At 39.8% G+C, this 13,670-nt stretch overlaps 1 protein-coding gene across 1 annotated transcript in view; it reads left to right on the forward strand.

Moving 5' to 3' along the window:
• Positions 1–2,954: 2,954 nt before the first annotated feature.
• Positions 2,955–13,670, forward strand: part of lamb4 (laminin, beta 4) — a 54,868-nt gene continuing 44,152 nt past the window's right edge. The window contains exons 1-4 of the mRNA XM_056417835.1: positions 2,955–2,976; positions 6,413–6,588; positions 11,828–11,963; positions 12,768–12,841. Of these exons, the coding sequence (XP_056273810.1) occupies positions 2,955–2,976; positions 6,413–6,588; positions 11,828–11,963; positions 12,768–12,841 (408 nt within the window). The remainder of the gene's footprint in view (positions 2,977–6,412; positions 6,589–11,827; positions 11,964–12,767; positions 12,842–13,670) is intronic.

The following is a 13,670-nucleotide window of genomic DNA, read 5'->3' on the forward strand; positions in this document are numbered from 1 at the left end:
ATCGAATTGACCCCTTTTTAGAAAAGCTTTTAAAAATCGTTGACCACTGGGTCATGAGCGCCTAGTCCCCCAGAACATGTGTACCAAATTTCAGCCCGATCGGACCTTCCCCGGCGGAGTTACAGCACAAGTACCATTTGTTCATACTTTTGTGGCGCTAGAGAACCGCATTCAAACGGCCTTTGGGGGGTCATTCCTGGGGGCTACCGAGACCACAAGGACATATTCGGGACCGGGTGGACCCGGACTATCACCCCAAATAGAGAACGAAACTCTGGGACCTTGGTGGCGCTAGAGAGCCGCGTTCAAACGCATGTTTCGGGGTGATCCCTGGGGGGTACCAAGACCAAAGAGTCATATTCGGGACTGGGTCGACCTGGGCTTTCACCCCAAAAAGAGAACAAAACTCTGGGACCTTTATTTCGAATTTAACCCATTAAAAAATATATTTGACCCATGGGTCATGAGCATCGACCCACCGGGACCATGCACAGCAAATTTCAGCCCGATCGGACCTTCCCAGGCGGAGTTACAGCACAAGTACCGTCTTTTTATACCTTGGTGGCAATAGAGAGACGTGTTCAAACGGCTTTTGCGGGGTCAATCCTGGGGGCTACGGAGACCTCAAGGACATATTCGGGACCGGGTGGACCGGGGCTATCACCCCATGAAGAGACCGAAACTCTGGGACCTTGGTGGCGCTAGAGAGCCGCATTCAAACGCCTGTTTTGGGGTGATCCCTGGTTGGTACCAAGACCAAAGAGCCATATTCGGGACTGGATCGACCTGGGCTTTCACCGCAAAAAGAGACCACAACTATGGGACCTTTATTTCGAATGTACCCCTTTTAAAATGTATTTGACCCATGGGTCATGAGCGTCTAGACACTCGGAACATGCATACCAAATTTCAGCCTGATCGGACCTTCCCCGGCGGAGTTACAGCACAAGTACCGCCTTTTCATACCTTGGTGGCGATAGAGAGCAGCATTCAAACAGCCTTTGGGGGATCATCCCTGGGGGCTACCAAGACCTCAAGGACATATTCGGGACCGCGTGGACCGGGGCTATCACCCCAAATAGAGAGCGAAACTCTGGGACCTTGGTGGCGCTAGAGAGCCGCGTTCAAACGCCTGTTTCGGGGTGATCCCTGGGGGGTACCAAGACCAAAAGGACATATTTGGGACTGGGTCGACCTGGGCTACCACCCGAAAAAGAGAGCTAAGCTCTGGCATGTTTAGATCAAAAGTCACCCAAATGTCAGGCCGAATGAGCGCTGTCTGGAAACGCAATGTCATTGTGGTTACATTCCGACATGTCCTCATTCATCCCATTCCATTTGGGTGACAAAAGGCCTGTCTTGCCCTCGCCTATCCTAACCCTTGTTTCCCCCTGAAGGGTTATTTGGGAGTTTTTCCTGATCCGATGTGAGGTTTTGGGGCAGGGATGTCTATGTGTACAGATTGTAAAGCACTCCGAGACAAATTTGTGAAATTGGGCTAGACAAATGAACTGAATTGAATTGAATCATGGGAGCTGCCTACAAAAAAACAGAAGGAAGAGTGGCAGCTCCTAAACTACCTATCCGGAGAAGCAAAAATGGCCATTTATTTAAGCAGAAAGACCCGGGTGGAGAACAGAGAGGGGCAGGAGGCTGGGGCAGTGTGGCTCTGCAACATCAGGGCCAGACTCAGGCTGGAGTTCAGGTTTTATAAGCACATTGGAGACCTGGATGCTTTTCATCAACGTGGTGTTTTAAAGGTATTGTGTGTTCTGTGGTGGAGGAGGAGCTGGTGTTTGCACCACTTTTTATTAGGTAAAACATGTTTATTTTTTATTGTTTGGGTTTTTATTTAAAACAACGAGATTTTTTAAAGCACTTTATTTTTAAGGAATTTGTGTAAAGGCTAAAAAATGTGAATAAAGTGTTTTTAAAAAATAAAAATAAATCTCTCGGTCTCTCTGTCTCTGTCTTTCTGTTTCTTACTGTCTCTCTCTCTCGGTCTCTCTCTCTCTCTCTCTCTGTCTGTCTCTCTCTCTTGGTCTCTCTGTCTCGCTCTGTCTCTCTCTTGTTCTCTCTGTCTCTCTGTCTCGCTCTGTCTCTCTCTTGGTCTCTCTGTCTCGCTCTGTCTCTCTCTCAGTCTCTCTCTTCCTCGTTCTCTCTCTCTCTCAGCCTCTGGCTATGTGTTTCTCAGGTGTGCTGTTACTTGCCCAGGTGTGTTCATTCTTCTGGCGTGGCAGCAGCAGCAGGTAGTTTACTCTCTCTCTCTCTCTCTCTCCCGTGAAGCGACCCTGTTAGGGAGCAGTTCTGTGTCCCTAACCCTGTAATCCGTAGTTTATGGTCGTTGGGACCAACGTTCACATTTAAACTTGATGTAGTTTGTGTTCATTAAGTGACTGAAACCTGTATGAGGCAGATTATACATTATGATGATATTAATATAATTATATACGTAGCTCCTGTGCATCAGAAACTGTACTCGTATTGAAACAACAGTGAAGTCATTGCTACCTGTCTACCTACTTGCCTGTCTGTCTCCCTTCCTACCTGTCTACCTGACTGTCCACCTGCCTGTCTTCCTACCACTGCACTCATTGCTTGTCTCCGGGGTCTTCCAATTACAAACAATAGTGGTGTTTCTTGTTTAAGTTGTTTATGATGTGTTTACGCTCATAAATTACATTTGAGGAGATTCACGCTCAGATTCAGGAAATCACCACGACTACCGTTGAGGCCCAAACATTCCCCTTAACGAGTATCAGTGGACAAAAGTGTGTGTGTGTCTATGTGTAGGTGTGTGTGTAGGTGTGTGTTGTGTGTGTGCGTCTCTGTTGCTTTTGTAGATAAAACTGAGTTCAGATCAGCATCAGGCAATAAATGCTGCATTTAACTTGTGTTTGAATCTTTGTACATTTTAGTGCTCCAGCAGAATTCATCAAACATCTCAGCACAATATGATCTTCATCCTCTTCCTCGGTGAGTTCAATCAGGAGAGACAACATTTGAATAGTGCAAGTCTTTGCCTGAATTAGGATAATCGAGGGGCAGTGATGCTGATAAGCCAGAATCTCCCAAAAAGATTATTTTATATGAATAAAATACATCAATACCTAATATATATATATATATAAATATACATCCCATATATATATATATATATCTCAATTGTATACCGGAATCCAAAGTGGCAAATTGTTTTGATAATTACTGAACAAATATACCCACATAATGGTAAAAGTTACCTTTTCAGTATTTTATCAGCGAAACAGAATACAAAAGTTGTAAAACAACATGTTATGATAACTTTTCTTCACTTAACTATTAAATAATCCATAGAAAAATATATTTATGAATGTAAATGGCTGAGGGAAGCAGGCTAGAACCTGGTAATAAAAGAAAGGCTCATCCCATAATATGTATGAGTGCATATTCATCACTGTCTTCAGGATGAAGTCCTGTCTGGTTTCAGATACTTGACTTCAGTCCGCAGTAAGAACATAGTAGATGTTTGACGTGTTGTCATTCTAAATAAATGGGCCGTGACAGCATTCCACATGTTGTTCTCTCCGGGTTTATAGTGTTTTCCTTTTTCGATGCAAGCTTTCAAATAGATGATGTTGTATGTTGCAAAGATTGTTAGGGCCTCTGAAGAATATTTGAAATTTATAATATTGGGCTATATAAATAAAAGCTATTGAAATCAAATTGAATTGATGGCCATGTGAAAATTTCATACCCATCTCTACACGTCATCGTCATCTGCACTGTCGTACAGCATGTTCCAACATAAAGATGCGTTCATGAACATGTGGTTGGACTGGCATGTTTGGCCTTTCAAAGGAACACAGCCATTTGCTCGAGCTGCCTTTCAGAGGCAGACGTCTATCGTTGCTTTGTTGTGCTTTGAAGCCTCCAATTCAGCCATTTCGCCACGTTGTTTTTGCAACCATTGAACAGGAAGTGACCGTAATTGGACGTAGAGAAGCAAAATGTGGCTCTGCTATCGACCTATCAACCAGGACAGGATGTTTGTGTAGATGCATCGAGCGTATTGATCCAGGTTGGATGTATCAGGTGTATTGATCCAGGATTCAATTCAGTTTATTTTGTACAGCCCAGAATTACAAATTAACCTCTGAGGGCATTACAATCTACACATATGACCTCCCTGACCTTTGACCTCACATCAAATCAGGAAAAACTCCCCAAAACAAAGAAAAAAAACTTTTACGAGGAAAAAGGGAAGAACCCTTCAGGAGAGCAACAGTAGGATCCCTCTCCAGGATGGACAGAACAATAGATGTCATGTGACCAGATGAACAATAGATGCCATGTGACAAGATGAACAATAGATGTCATGTGACTAGAAGTCATGAGACCAGATGAACAATAGATGTCATGTGACCAGATGAACAATAGATGTCATGTGACTAGATCAACAATAGATGTCATGTGACTAGATGTCATGAGACCAGATGAACAATAGATGTCATGTGACTAGATGAACAATAGATGTCATGTGACTAGATGATCAATAGATGTCATGAGACCAGATGAACAATAGATGTCATGTGACTAGATGAACAATAGATGTCATGAGACCAGATGAACAATAGATGTCATGTGACCAGATGAACAATAGATGTCATGTGACCAGATGAACAATAGATGTCATGTGACCAGATGAACAATAGATGTCATGTGACCAGATGAACAATAGATGTCATGTGACCAGATGAACAATAGATGTCATGTGACTAGATGAACAATAGATGTCATGTGACCAGATGATCACTAGATGTCATGAGACCAGATGAACAATAGATGTCATGTGACTAGATGAACAATAGATGTCATGTGACCAGATGAACAATAGATGTCATGTGACAAGATGAACAATAGATGTCATGTGACTAGATGTCATGAGACCAGATGAACAATAGATGTCATGTGACTAGATGATCAATAGATGTCATGAGACCAGATGAACAATAGATGTCAGGTGACTAGATGAACAATAGATGTCATGTGACTAGATGTCATGAGACCAGATGAACAATAGATGTCATGTGACCAGATGAACAATAGATGTCATGTGACCAGGTGAACAATAGATGTCATGTGACCAGATGAACAATAGATGTCATGTGACCAGATGATCACTAGATGTCATGTGACTAGATGTCATGAGACCAGATGAACAATAGATGTCATGTGACTAGATGAACAATAGATGTCATGTGACCAGATGAACAATAGATGACATGTGACAAGATGAACAATAGATGTCATGTGACTAGATGTCATGAGACCAGATGAACAATAGATGTCATGTGACTAGATGAACAATAGATGTCATGTGACCAGGTGAACAATAGATGTCATGTGACGAGGTGAACAATAGATGTCATGTGACCAGATGATCACTAGATGTCATGTCATGTGACCAGGTGAACAATAGATGTCATGTGACTAGATGAACAATAGATGTCATGTGACCAGGTGAACAATAGATGTCATGTGACGAGGTGAACAATAGATGTCATGTGACCAGATGAACAATAGATGTCATGTGACCAGATGAACAATAGATGTCATGTGACCAGATGAACAATAGATGCCATGTGACCAGATGAACAATAGATGTCATGTGACTAGATGAACAATAGATGCCATGTGACCAGATGAACAATAGATGTCATGTGACTAGATGAACAATAGATGCCATGTGACCAGATGAACAATAGATGTCATGTGACTAGGTGAACAATAGATGTCATGTGACCAGATGAACAATAAATGCCATGTGACCAGATGAACAATAGATGTCATGTGACCAGATGAACAATAGATGCCATGTGACCAGATGAACAATAGATCAGGGGTCAGGACCAGCTTCAGACACAAGCAGGTCCAATGGACGCTGAGCCGTGAAGGCACAAAGAGGCAGCTCTGGTCCGTAAAGGAGAGAGCAGCTTGCCTCCCTCAGGATTTGCATGCTGTCAAGCTGCAGATGAAATGTCTTCAGACATGCAATCACTTGTTGAAGTCTTCAGGAGAATGTTCTGCTTGTTGTCGCTTGCTTTTCTTCTCAGTCTGCAAAATTGTTCTTCAACATATGCTATGATTGTCGACTGAAATCAACTCATTGATCATTGTCTGTTCCAATTTGCAGAATATTATGACGAAAACAATCAACTCAAATAAAGTTTGTATTACAATCCCTACAGAAGAAGCCCTGTCGGTACCTTTATAGATCATCTTGGTACAGCTCTTCATCAAAGATGACTTTACATTTCACACCACAACGGTCTTTATTTCATCAACTGGAAATATTCCTCATGTCCGCTGAAACATTTTGCCAGATTACTTTAAAATGGTATATTTTACCTACTGCTCTATCTTCCTGCAGTTTCTCTTCCAGCAGCTCGACTCCAGGAACCCCAGGACGGCCATGACCCGTGTCCCAGTGGGTCTTGTAACCCCCAGCTCGGTGACTTGATGGTGGGTCGAGGGCCTCGGCTGTCAGCCTCGTCCACCTGTGGTCTGGATGGACCACAGAGCTACTGCATCATTGGACACCTGGAGGTCAGAGGTCACCTTAAATTAAGGTTTCTGTCGAAAACAAAAACCTCTTCAAAAGAAAAGAAAGAGAACCGAACCCTCAAACTGTTTTGATTATTGAATAGAAACTTGAGATTAAAGTACAGAATCTAGTTTGTGTCAAAACATAATTAGTGCAATTAAATGGAGCATGAGTATGTCGTCACATTCTGAAATACACATACACAGACATATATATATATATATATACACATCTCGGGGTTCTCTGTTAGAATATGTTTTCTCTTTTCTCTGTTCCCTGCGTTCAGTGTGATGGACACGCCTCTGGCTGGAACTTTCATCCTCCAACATGTTCGGATCTGTCGCTTTCTCACTCTCTCTTTGTTACTTCTGTAGTATCTCACTCTCTCTCTTTATTACTTCTGTAGTATCTCACTTTCTTTATGACTTCTGTAGTATCTCACTCTCTCTTTATGACTTCTGTAGTATCTCACTCTCTCTTTATTACTTCTGTAGTATCTCACTCTCTCTTTATTACTTCTGTAGTATCTCACTCTCTTTATTACTTCTGTAGTATCTCACTCTCTTTATTACTTCTGTAGTATCTCACTCTCTCTTTATTACTTCTGTAGTATCTCACTCTCTTTGTTACTTCTGTAGTATCTCACTCTCTTTATTACTTCTGTAGTATCTCACTCTCTTTATTACTTCTGTAGTATCTCACTCTCTTTATTACTTCTGTAGTATCTCACTCTCTTTATTACTTCTGTAGTATCTCACTCTCTTTATTACTTCTGTAGTATCTCACTCTCTCTTTATTACTTCTGTAGTATCTCACTCTCTTTATTACTTCTGTAGTATCTCACTCTCTCTTTATTACTTCTGTAGTATCTCACTCTCTTTATTACTTCTGTAGTATCTCACTCTCTTTATTACTTCTGTAGTATCTCACTCTCTTTATTACTTCTGTAGTATCTCACTCTCTTTATTACTTCTGTAGTATCTCACTCTCTTTATTACTTCTGTAGTATCTCACTCTCTCTTTATTACTTCTGTAGTATCTCACTCTCTTTATTACTTCTGTAGTATCTCACTCTCTTTATTACTTCTGTAGTATCTCACTCTCTTTATTACTTCTGTAGTATCTCACTCTCTTTATTACTTCTGTAGTATCTCACTCTCTTTATTACTTCTGTAGTATCTCACTCTCTTTATTACTTCTGTAGTATCTCACTCTCTTTATTACTTCTGTAGTATCTCACTCTCTTTATTACTTCTGTAGTATCTCACTCTCTCTTTATTACTTCTGTAGTATCTCACTCTCTTTATTACTTCTGTAGTATCTCACTCTCTTTATTACTTCTGTAGTATCTCACTCTCTTTATTACTTCTGTAGTATCTCACTCTCTTTATTACTTCTGTGGTATCTCACTCTCTTTATTACTTCTGTAGTATCTCACTCTCTTTGTTACTTCTGTGGTATCTCACTCTCTTTATTACTTCTGTAGTATCTCACTCTCTCTTTATTACTTCTGTAGTATCTCACTCTCTTTATTACTTCTGTAGTATCTCACTCTCTTTATTACTTCTGTAGTATCTCACTCTCTTTATTACTTCTGTAGTATCTCACTCTCTTTATTACTTCTGTAGTATCTCACTCTCTTTATTACTTCTGTAGTATCTCACTCTCTCTTTATTACTTCTGTAGTATCTCACTCTCTCTTTATTACTTCTGTAGTATCTCACTCTCTTGATTACTTCTGTAGTATCTCACTCTCTCTTTATTACCAATCTATTTTCTTTATATGTTCTTTATATGTTCCATATATGTTCTTTATTTATTCTTTATATGTTCTATATATGTTCTTTATATGTTCTATATTTGTTCTTTATATGTTCTGTATGTGTTCTATATATGTTCTTTATATGTTCTTTATATGTTCTTTATTTATTCTATATATGTTCTTTATATGTTCTTTATATATTCTTTATATGTTCTATATATGTTCTATATATGTTCTTTATATGTTCTTTCTATGTTCTATATATGTTCTATATATGTTCTATATATGTTCTGTATATGTTCTATATATGTTCTTTATATGTTCTGTATATGTTCTGTATATGTTCTATATATGTTCTATATATGTTTTATATGTTCTTTATATGTTCTTTATATATGCATTATATATTCTTTATATATTCTTTATATATGCATTATATATTCTTTATATGTTCTTTATATGTTCATTATATGTTCTTTATATATTCTATATATGTTCTTTATATGTTCTATATATGTTCTTTATATGTTCTTTATATGTTCTATATATATGCATTATATATTCTTTATATGTTCTTTATATATTCTTTATATGTTCTTTATATGTTATTTATATGTTCTTTATATGTTCTTTATATGTTCTGTATATGTTCTATATATATGCATTATATATTCTTTATATGTTCTTTATATATTCTATATATGTTCTATATATGTTCTATATATGTTCTGTATATGTTTTATATGTTCTGTATATGTTTTATATGTTCTGTATATGTTTTATATGTTCTTTATATATTCATTATATGTTCTTTATATGTTCTTTATATGTTCTATATATGTTCTTTATATATGCATTATATATTCTTTATATATTCTTTATATATGCATTATATATTCTTTATATATGCATTATATATTCTTTATATATTCTTTATATATGCATTATATATTCTTTATATATTCATTATATATTCTTTATATATTCTTTATATGCTCTTTATATGTTATTTATATGTTATTTATATGTTCTATATATGTTCTTTATATGTTCTTTATATATTCTATATATATTTTGTATATGTTCTATATATGTTCTATATATGTTCTTTATATGTTCTATATATGTTCTTTATATGTTCTATATATGTTCTTTATATATTTTATATATATTCTTTATATGTTCTATATATGTTCTATATATGTTCTTTATATGTTCTTTATGTGTTCTTTATATGTTCTATATATATTCTTTATATATTCTAGATATGTTCTATATATATTCTTTATATGTTCTATATATGTTCTTTATATTGTCACGTCACGGGCTGTCCCTAGTGCCGTCTAGGGTGGGGCAGTGCAAGGGAGCAATGAAAACTGGCAAAATACAATGTTTAAAATGAACAGGAAGGTTTATTCATTCCAACAAAAATAAGAAAAAGTCCATAGTCCAACAAAAAGCGTCCCGGGGGAGAAAAAGGTTCTTTAAACAAAACTTATCTTCAAACAAAGTCCACTTAACAAAGTCCTCCTCTGGGTTGTTCTCTTGGGCTGGGGTTCGTCCTGGAGGCCCTTCTCCTCCTGGCTTGACCAGCTCCTTCCCTCCTTGTGCTCTGCCCTCTGTCTCCTCTTAAGCTTCCCAGCCCTGCCTCAATTAGATGTCCTAAGCACCTGCAGCTGGGTGAGTGGTGAGGCAGGCTGGGAGCTGTAGTTTTCAACTGAGCGGCCATTTTGTCAGGTGGCCGCTGTAATAGAGTGGGAACATAGCGTCCCTCCACTACCTGGCCCCTTGTGATGCCACAATATGTTCTTTATATGTTCTATATATGTTCTTTATATGTTCTTTATATGTTCTATATATATTATTTATATGTTATTTATATGTTCTTTCACAGAAACTTTCTGAACTGTTCTTTGGATTTTATTGAACGTACTGTTCTGTTCTGTTCTTTACTGTTCTGTTCTGTTCTTCACTGTTCTGTTCTTCACTGTTTGGTTCTGTCACAGGGCGATTCGCCTGAACCCAATAGCACGACTCAGGAGATGATAATGATCTTTACTCAGAGTATCATCAGGAACATGATATTTGTATTCCAGGATTTTGTAGTTTATATGATTTATATAAATAAACAATATGAATGCTCAAGGGCTTGGTCAGGAAAACCCAAAACAATGTGGCCCAGGACAAGTGAGGAGACCTTAGTAGTGAGGGACTAATGAGGGAATGAGCAACAGGTGAGACGGGCATGAGGACCAGGTGAAGGGAACGAGGGATTGACGAGGTGGGAGGGGTCAGAGTCAGGTCAGAGAACAGGTGAAGGGAACGAGGGATTGACGAGGTGGGAGGGGTCAGAGTCAGGTCAGAGAACAGGTGAAGGGAACGAGGGATTGACGAGGTGGGAGGGCTCAGAGTCAGGTCAGAGAACAGGTGAAGGGAACGAGGGATTGACGAGGTGGGAGGGGTCAGAGGCAGGTCAGAGAACAGGTAAAGGGAACGAGGGATTGACGAGGTGGGAGGGGTCAGAGTCAGGTCAGAGAACAGGTGAAGGGAATGAGGGATTGACGAGGTGGGAGGGGTCAGAGGCAGGTGAGAGAATAGGTGAAGGGAGTTGGAGTGACGAGGTGGGAGGGGTCAGAGGCAGGTGAGAGAATAGGTGAAGGGAGTTGGATTGACGAGGTGGGAGGGGTCAGGTGAGAGAACAGGTGAAGGGAGTTGGATTGACGAGGTGGGAGGGGTCAGAGGCAGGTGAGAGAACAGGTGAAGGGAGTTGGAGAGATGAGGTGGGAAGCAGGATCTGGAATGACGTGAAAGAGAAACAGGAAGACAGGATGAAAACAACTAATACAAGAAAGTTGTGGAGCTGTGTGTAACCCACTGATTGGCTCAGGGAGGAAAAACTTTCAATTGGCCAATCCAGGACCCGAGTCCTAATAAATATCCGGGTCAAGGGAGGTCACTTCCTGTTTCGTTTGGGTGCAGACAGCGGTCAGGTTTTTGAGATACAAACTTTGCGAGCTACCCACGAGTTGGATGAACACAACTGCCACTGTGACAAAGTTTATTTTCATGATAAATATGTGTACTTGATTTATTTTGATGTTCAGTGAAAGCCCTTAAACTCAACCATTTGATTTTGTGTTTTTCACACACGACTTGAGCTCCATAGCCGAACCTGGAGACAACATCAGAGACATTAGAAATTAAATCTTGAAATTGAGCCACAGGTTACATGTGACTTTACTTTACTGTTATTTATTGTTCTTTACTGTTCAGTTCTTTATTGTTCTTTACTGTTCTGTTATTTACTTTTCTGTCCTTTATTGTTATTTACTGTTCTGTCCTTTACTGTGAAAGAACTTGTGAAGTTTTATTAAAACGGCTGAAATAGTCAGATGCTGCTAAAGCAACTAAGAATTAATAATTGATTGTCTACAAGTATTGAATATTATTATTTCGTTTAATGTGTCTTCGTCCATCAGGAGGGGCAAAAATGCTTTACATGTGACTCTCGTCTGCCATACGATCACCATGGCAACCCCGACAGCCACCGCATTGAAAACGTAATCGCGACCTTCGACCCAGAGAGAAAAACAAAGTGGTGGCAGTCTGAAAACGGTGAGTTTCAAACGGGGTGAGGGTAATGTGAAGGTTCCTTCTTTCTGAACTCGATGGCTCGTCTGCATAACGTTTTCTTGACTGTTTTGTGATTGTTTTTAACTGTTAAATGCAAAGTTGTCCCATTGTTCAATATATTAAATATCAAAAGACGATCTTATGCCTCTTTTTGAAAACAGTGGCATTCACGGTGAAGAAGGCCCGATGGCAGCCACAGCAAATGTCTTAAATGATGTTTTCTGAGATCATCGATGTTCACCTGTTTCTTTCTCTCACTTATTGTTTCACATGGTCATCTATTTGTATTTTGGGGATTTAAATATAATAAGTAGTTTTCTCCTGTAATGTGGTGAAAGGGATGCTCCTCTGTTGCACTCCTGAAGCTTTCTTCCTGTTTTCTTCCCCTGAAAGTTTTTTGGGGGAGTTTTTCCTGATGTGAGGTCAAAGGTCAGGGATGTCGTATGTGTGTAGATTATGAAGCCCTCTGAGGGGAGTTTGTGATTTTTGGGCGATACAAAATAAACAGAATTTAATTGAAATTTCTACTAAGACAGGTATATATTTGATCATCAGCATTGGCTGGATGAAGGGCTCACCGTGGCTCTTGCTGGTACAGAACTAATGGTTTCTGAACAGCGTCCACTGTGACTTCTGGGAAATGTAATGGCATTCCACCAGGTTGGACAATCAGTGCAAACAGGAGAATATGTTTGGGTAACTGTCAACATGCCATCATCAATAAGCATTAATAATCATCATAGTTCCATATACTGACTCCACTACGTACTGTTGTCTTGTCTGTAGGACTTCATCAAGTCAGCGTCCGGCTTGATCTGGAGACCATGTTCAAGTTCAGTCATCTGGTCCTAACCTTCAAGGTAAGACACTCCATACCGGTTCAGATTCATCATTAATGATCAAAGGCAGTGACTCAGAAGCTTCCAGAACTCTGATTGGCGAATGTAATGTCACAGACATACAGTTTATTTTGCACACAGTTTCTCTCGGACTGTTTGATGCATCCTGACGACAGAACGTTCATTGTTCTTTGATGGATGGAATTGCTTCTTCAAATTTAGCTACAGCACTATAAGATAATCATATGTAGTGTTTCCCCTAGGTTTACAGCTTCAGGGGGGCGGGACTAGTGCCGCTGCTAGCCATGTTGGTGCCCTAAGCTTAACTCCTTCACGATGCCCTTGAGACAGGAAAGGGACCCACGGCGAGCAGTGTCGACGGGGGGGGGGGGGGGGGGGGTTAGGGTTAGGTACATGAATTTACTCATGAATCTCCCCGCGTTCGCCCGACGGCTCGGCAGTTGAATGGAGATCCAAGGAATGCACTGGCCGATGCGTGTATCTTAGTAATGCCTCGTCCGGTAGATCTTAAAACCCAGGATTAGGTTTTCAAATTGGTTGAGTTCATGACTTAAAGTTAAGGCCTCTATCAGGGAGAGTGACTGTACATAAAGAGAAATAGTAAAAGTCCGGGTTGAGGTCAGGCTTAGGCCCAAGGTAGGCTGTGTTCCAGGGGGCTAGTGTAACAGGACGCAAAACTGCAAGGGGGTTTTAAAAACTCCTCCAAGAGGAGTATATGAGAGCCCGGTACGAGCTGCAGAAGTCCATCAGAGCAGCAAAGAGGGCTTACTCCCAAAAACTTGAAGGCTACTATCTCAACCACAACACGCGCAGGATGTGGCAGGGGATC

Source organism: Pseudoliparis swirei, chromosome 6 (genome assembly GCF_029220125.1).
Source record: "Pseudoliparis swirei isolate HS2019 ecotype Mariana Trench chromosome 6, NWPU_hadal_v1, whole genome shotgun sequence".
Classification (NCBI taxonomy): Eukaryota; Metazoa; Chordata; class Actinopteri; order Perciformes; family Liparidae; genus Pseudoliparis; species Pseudoliparis swirei.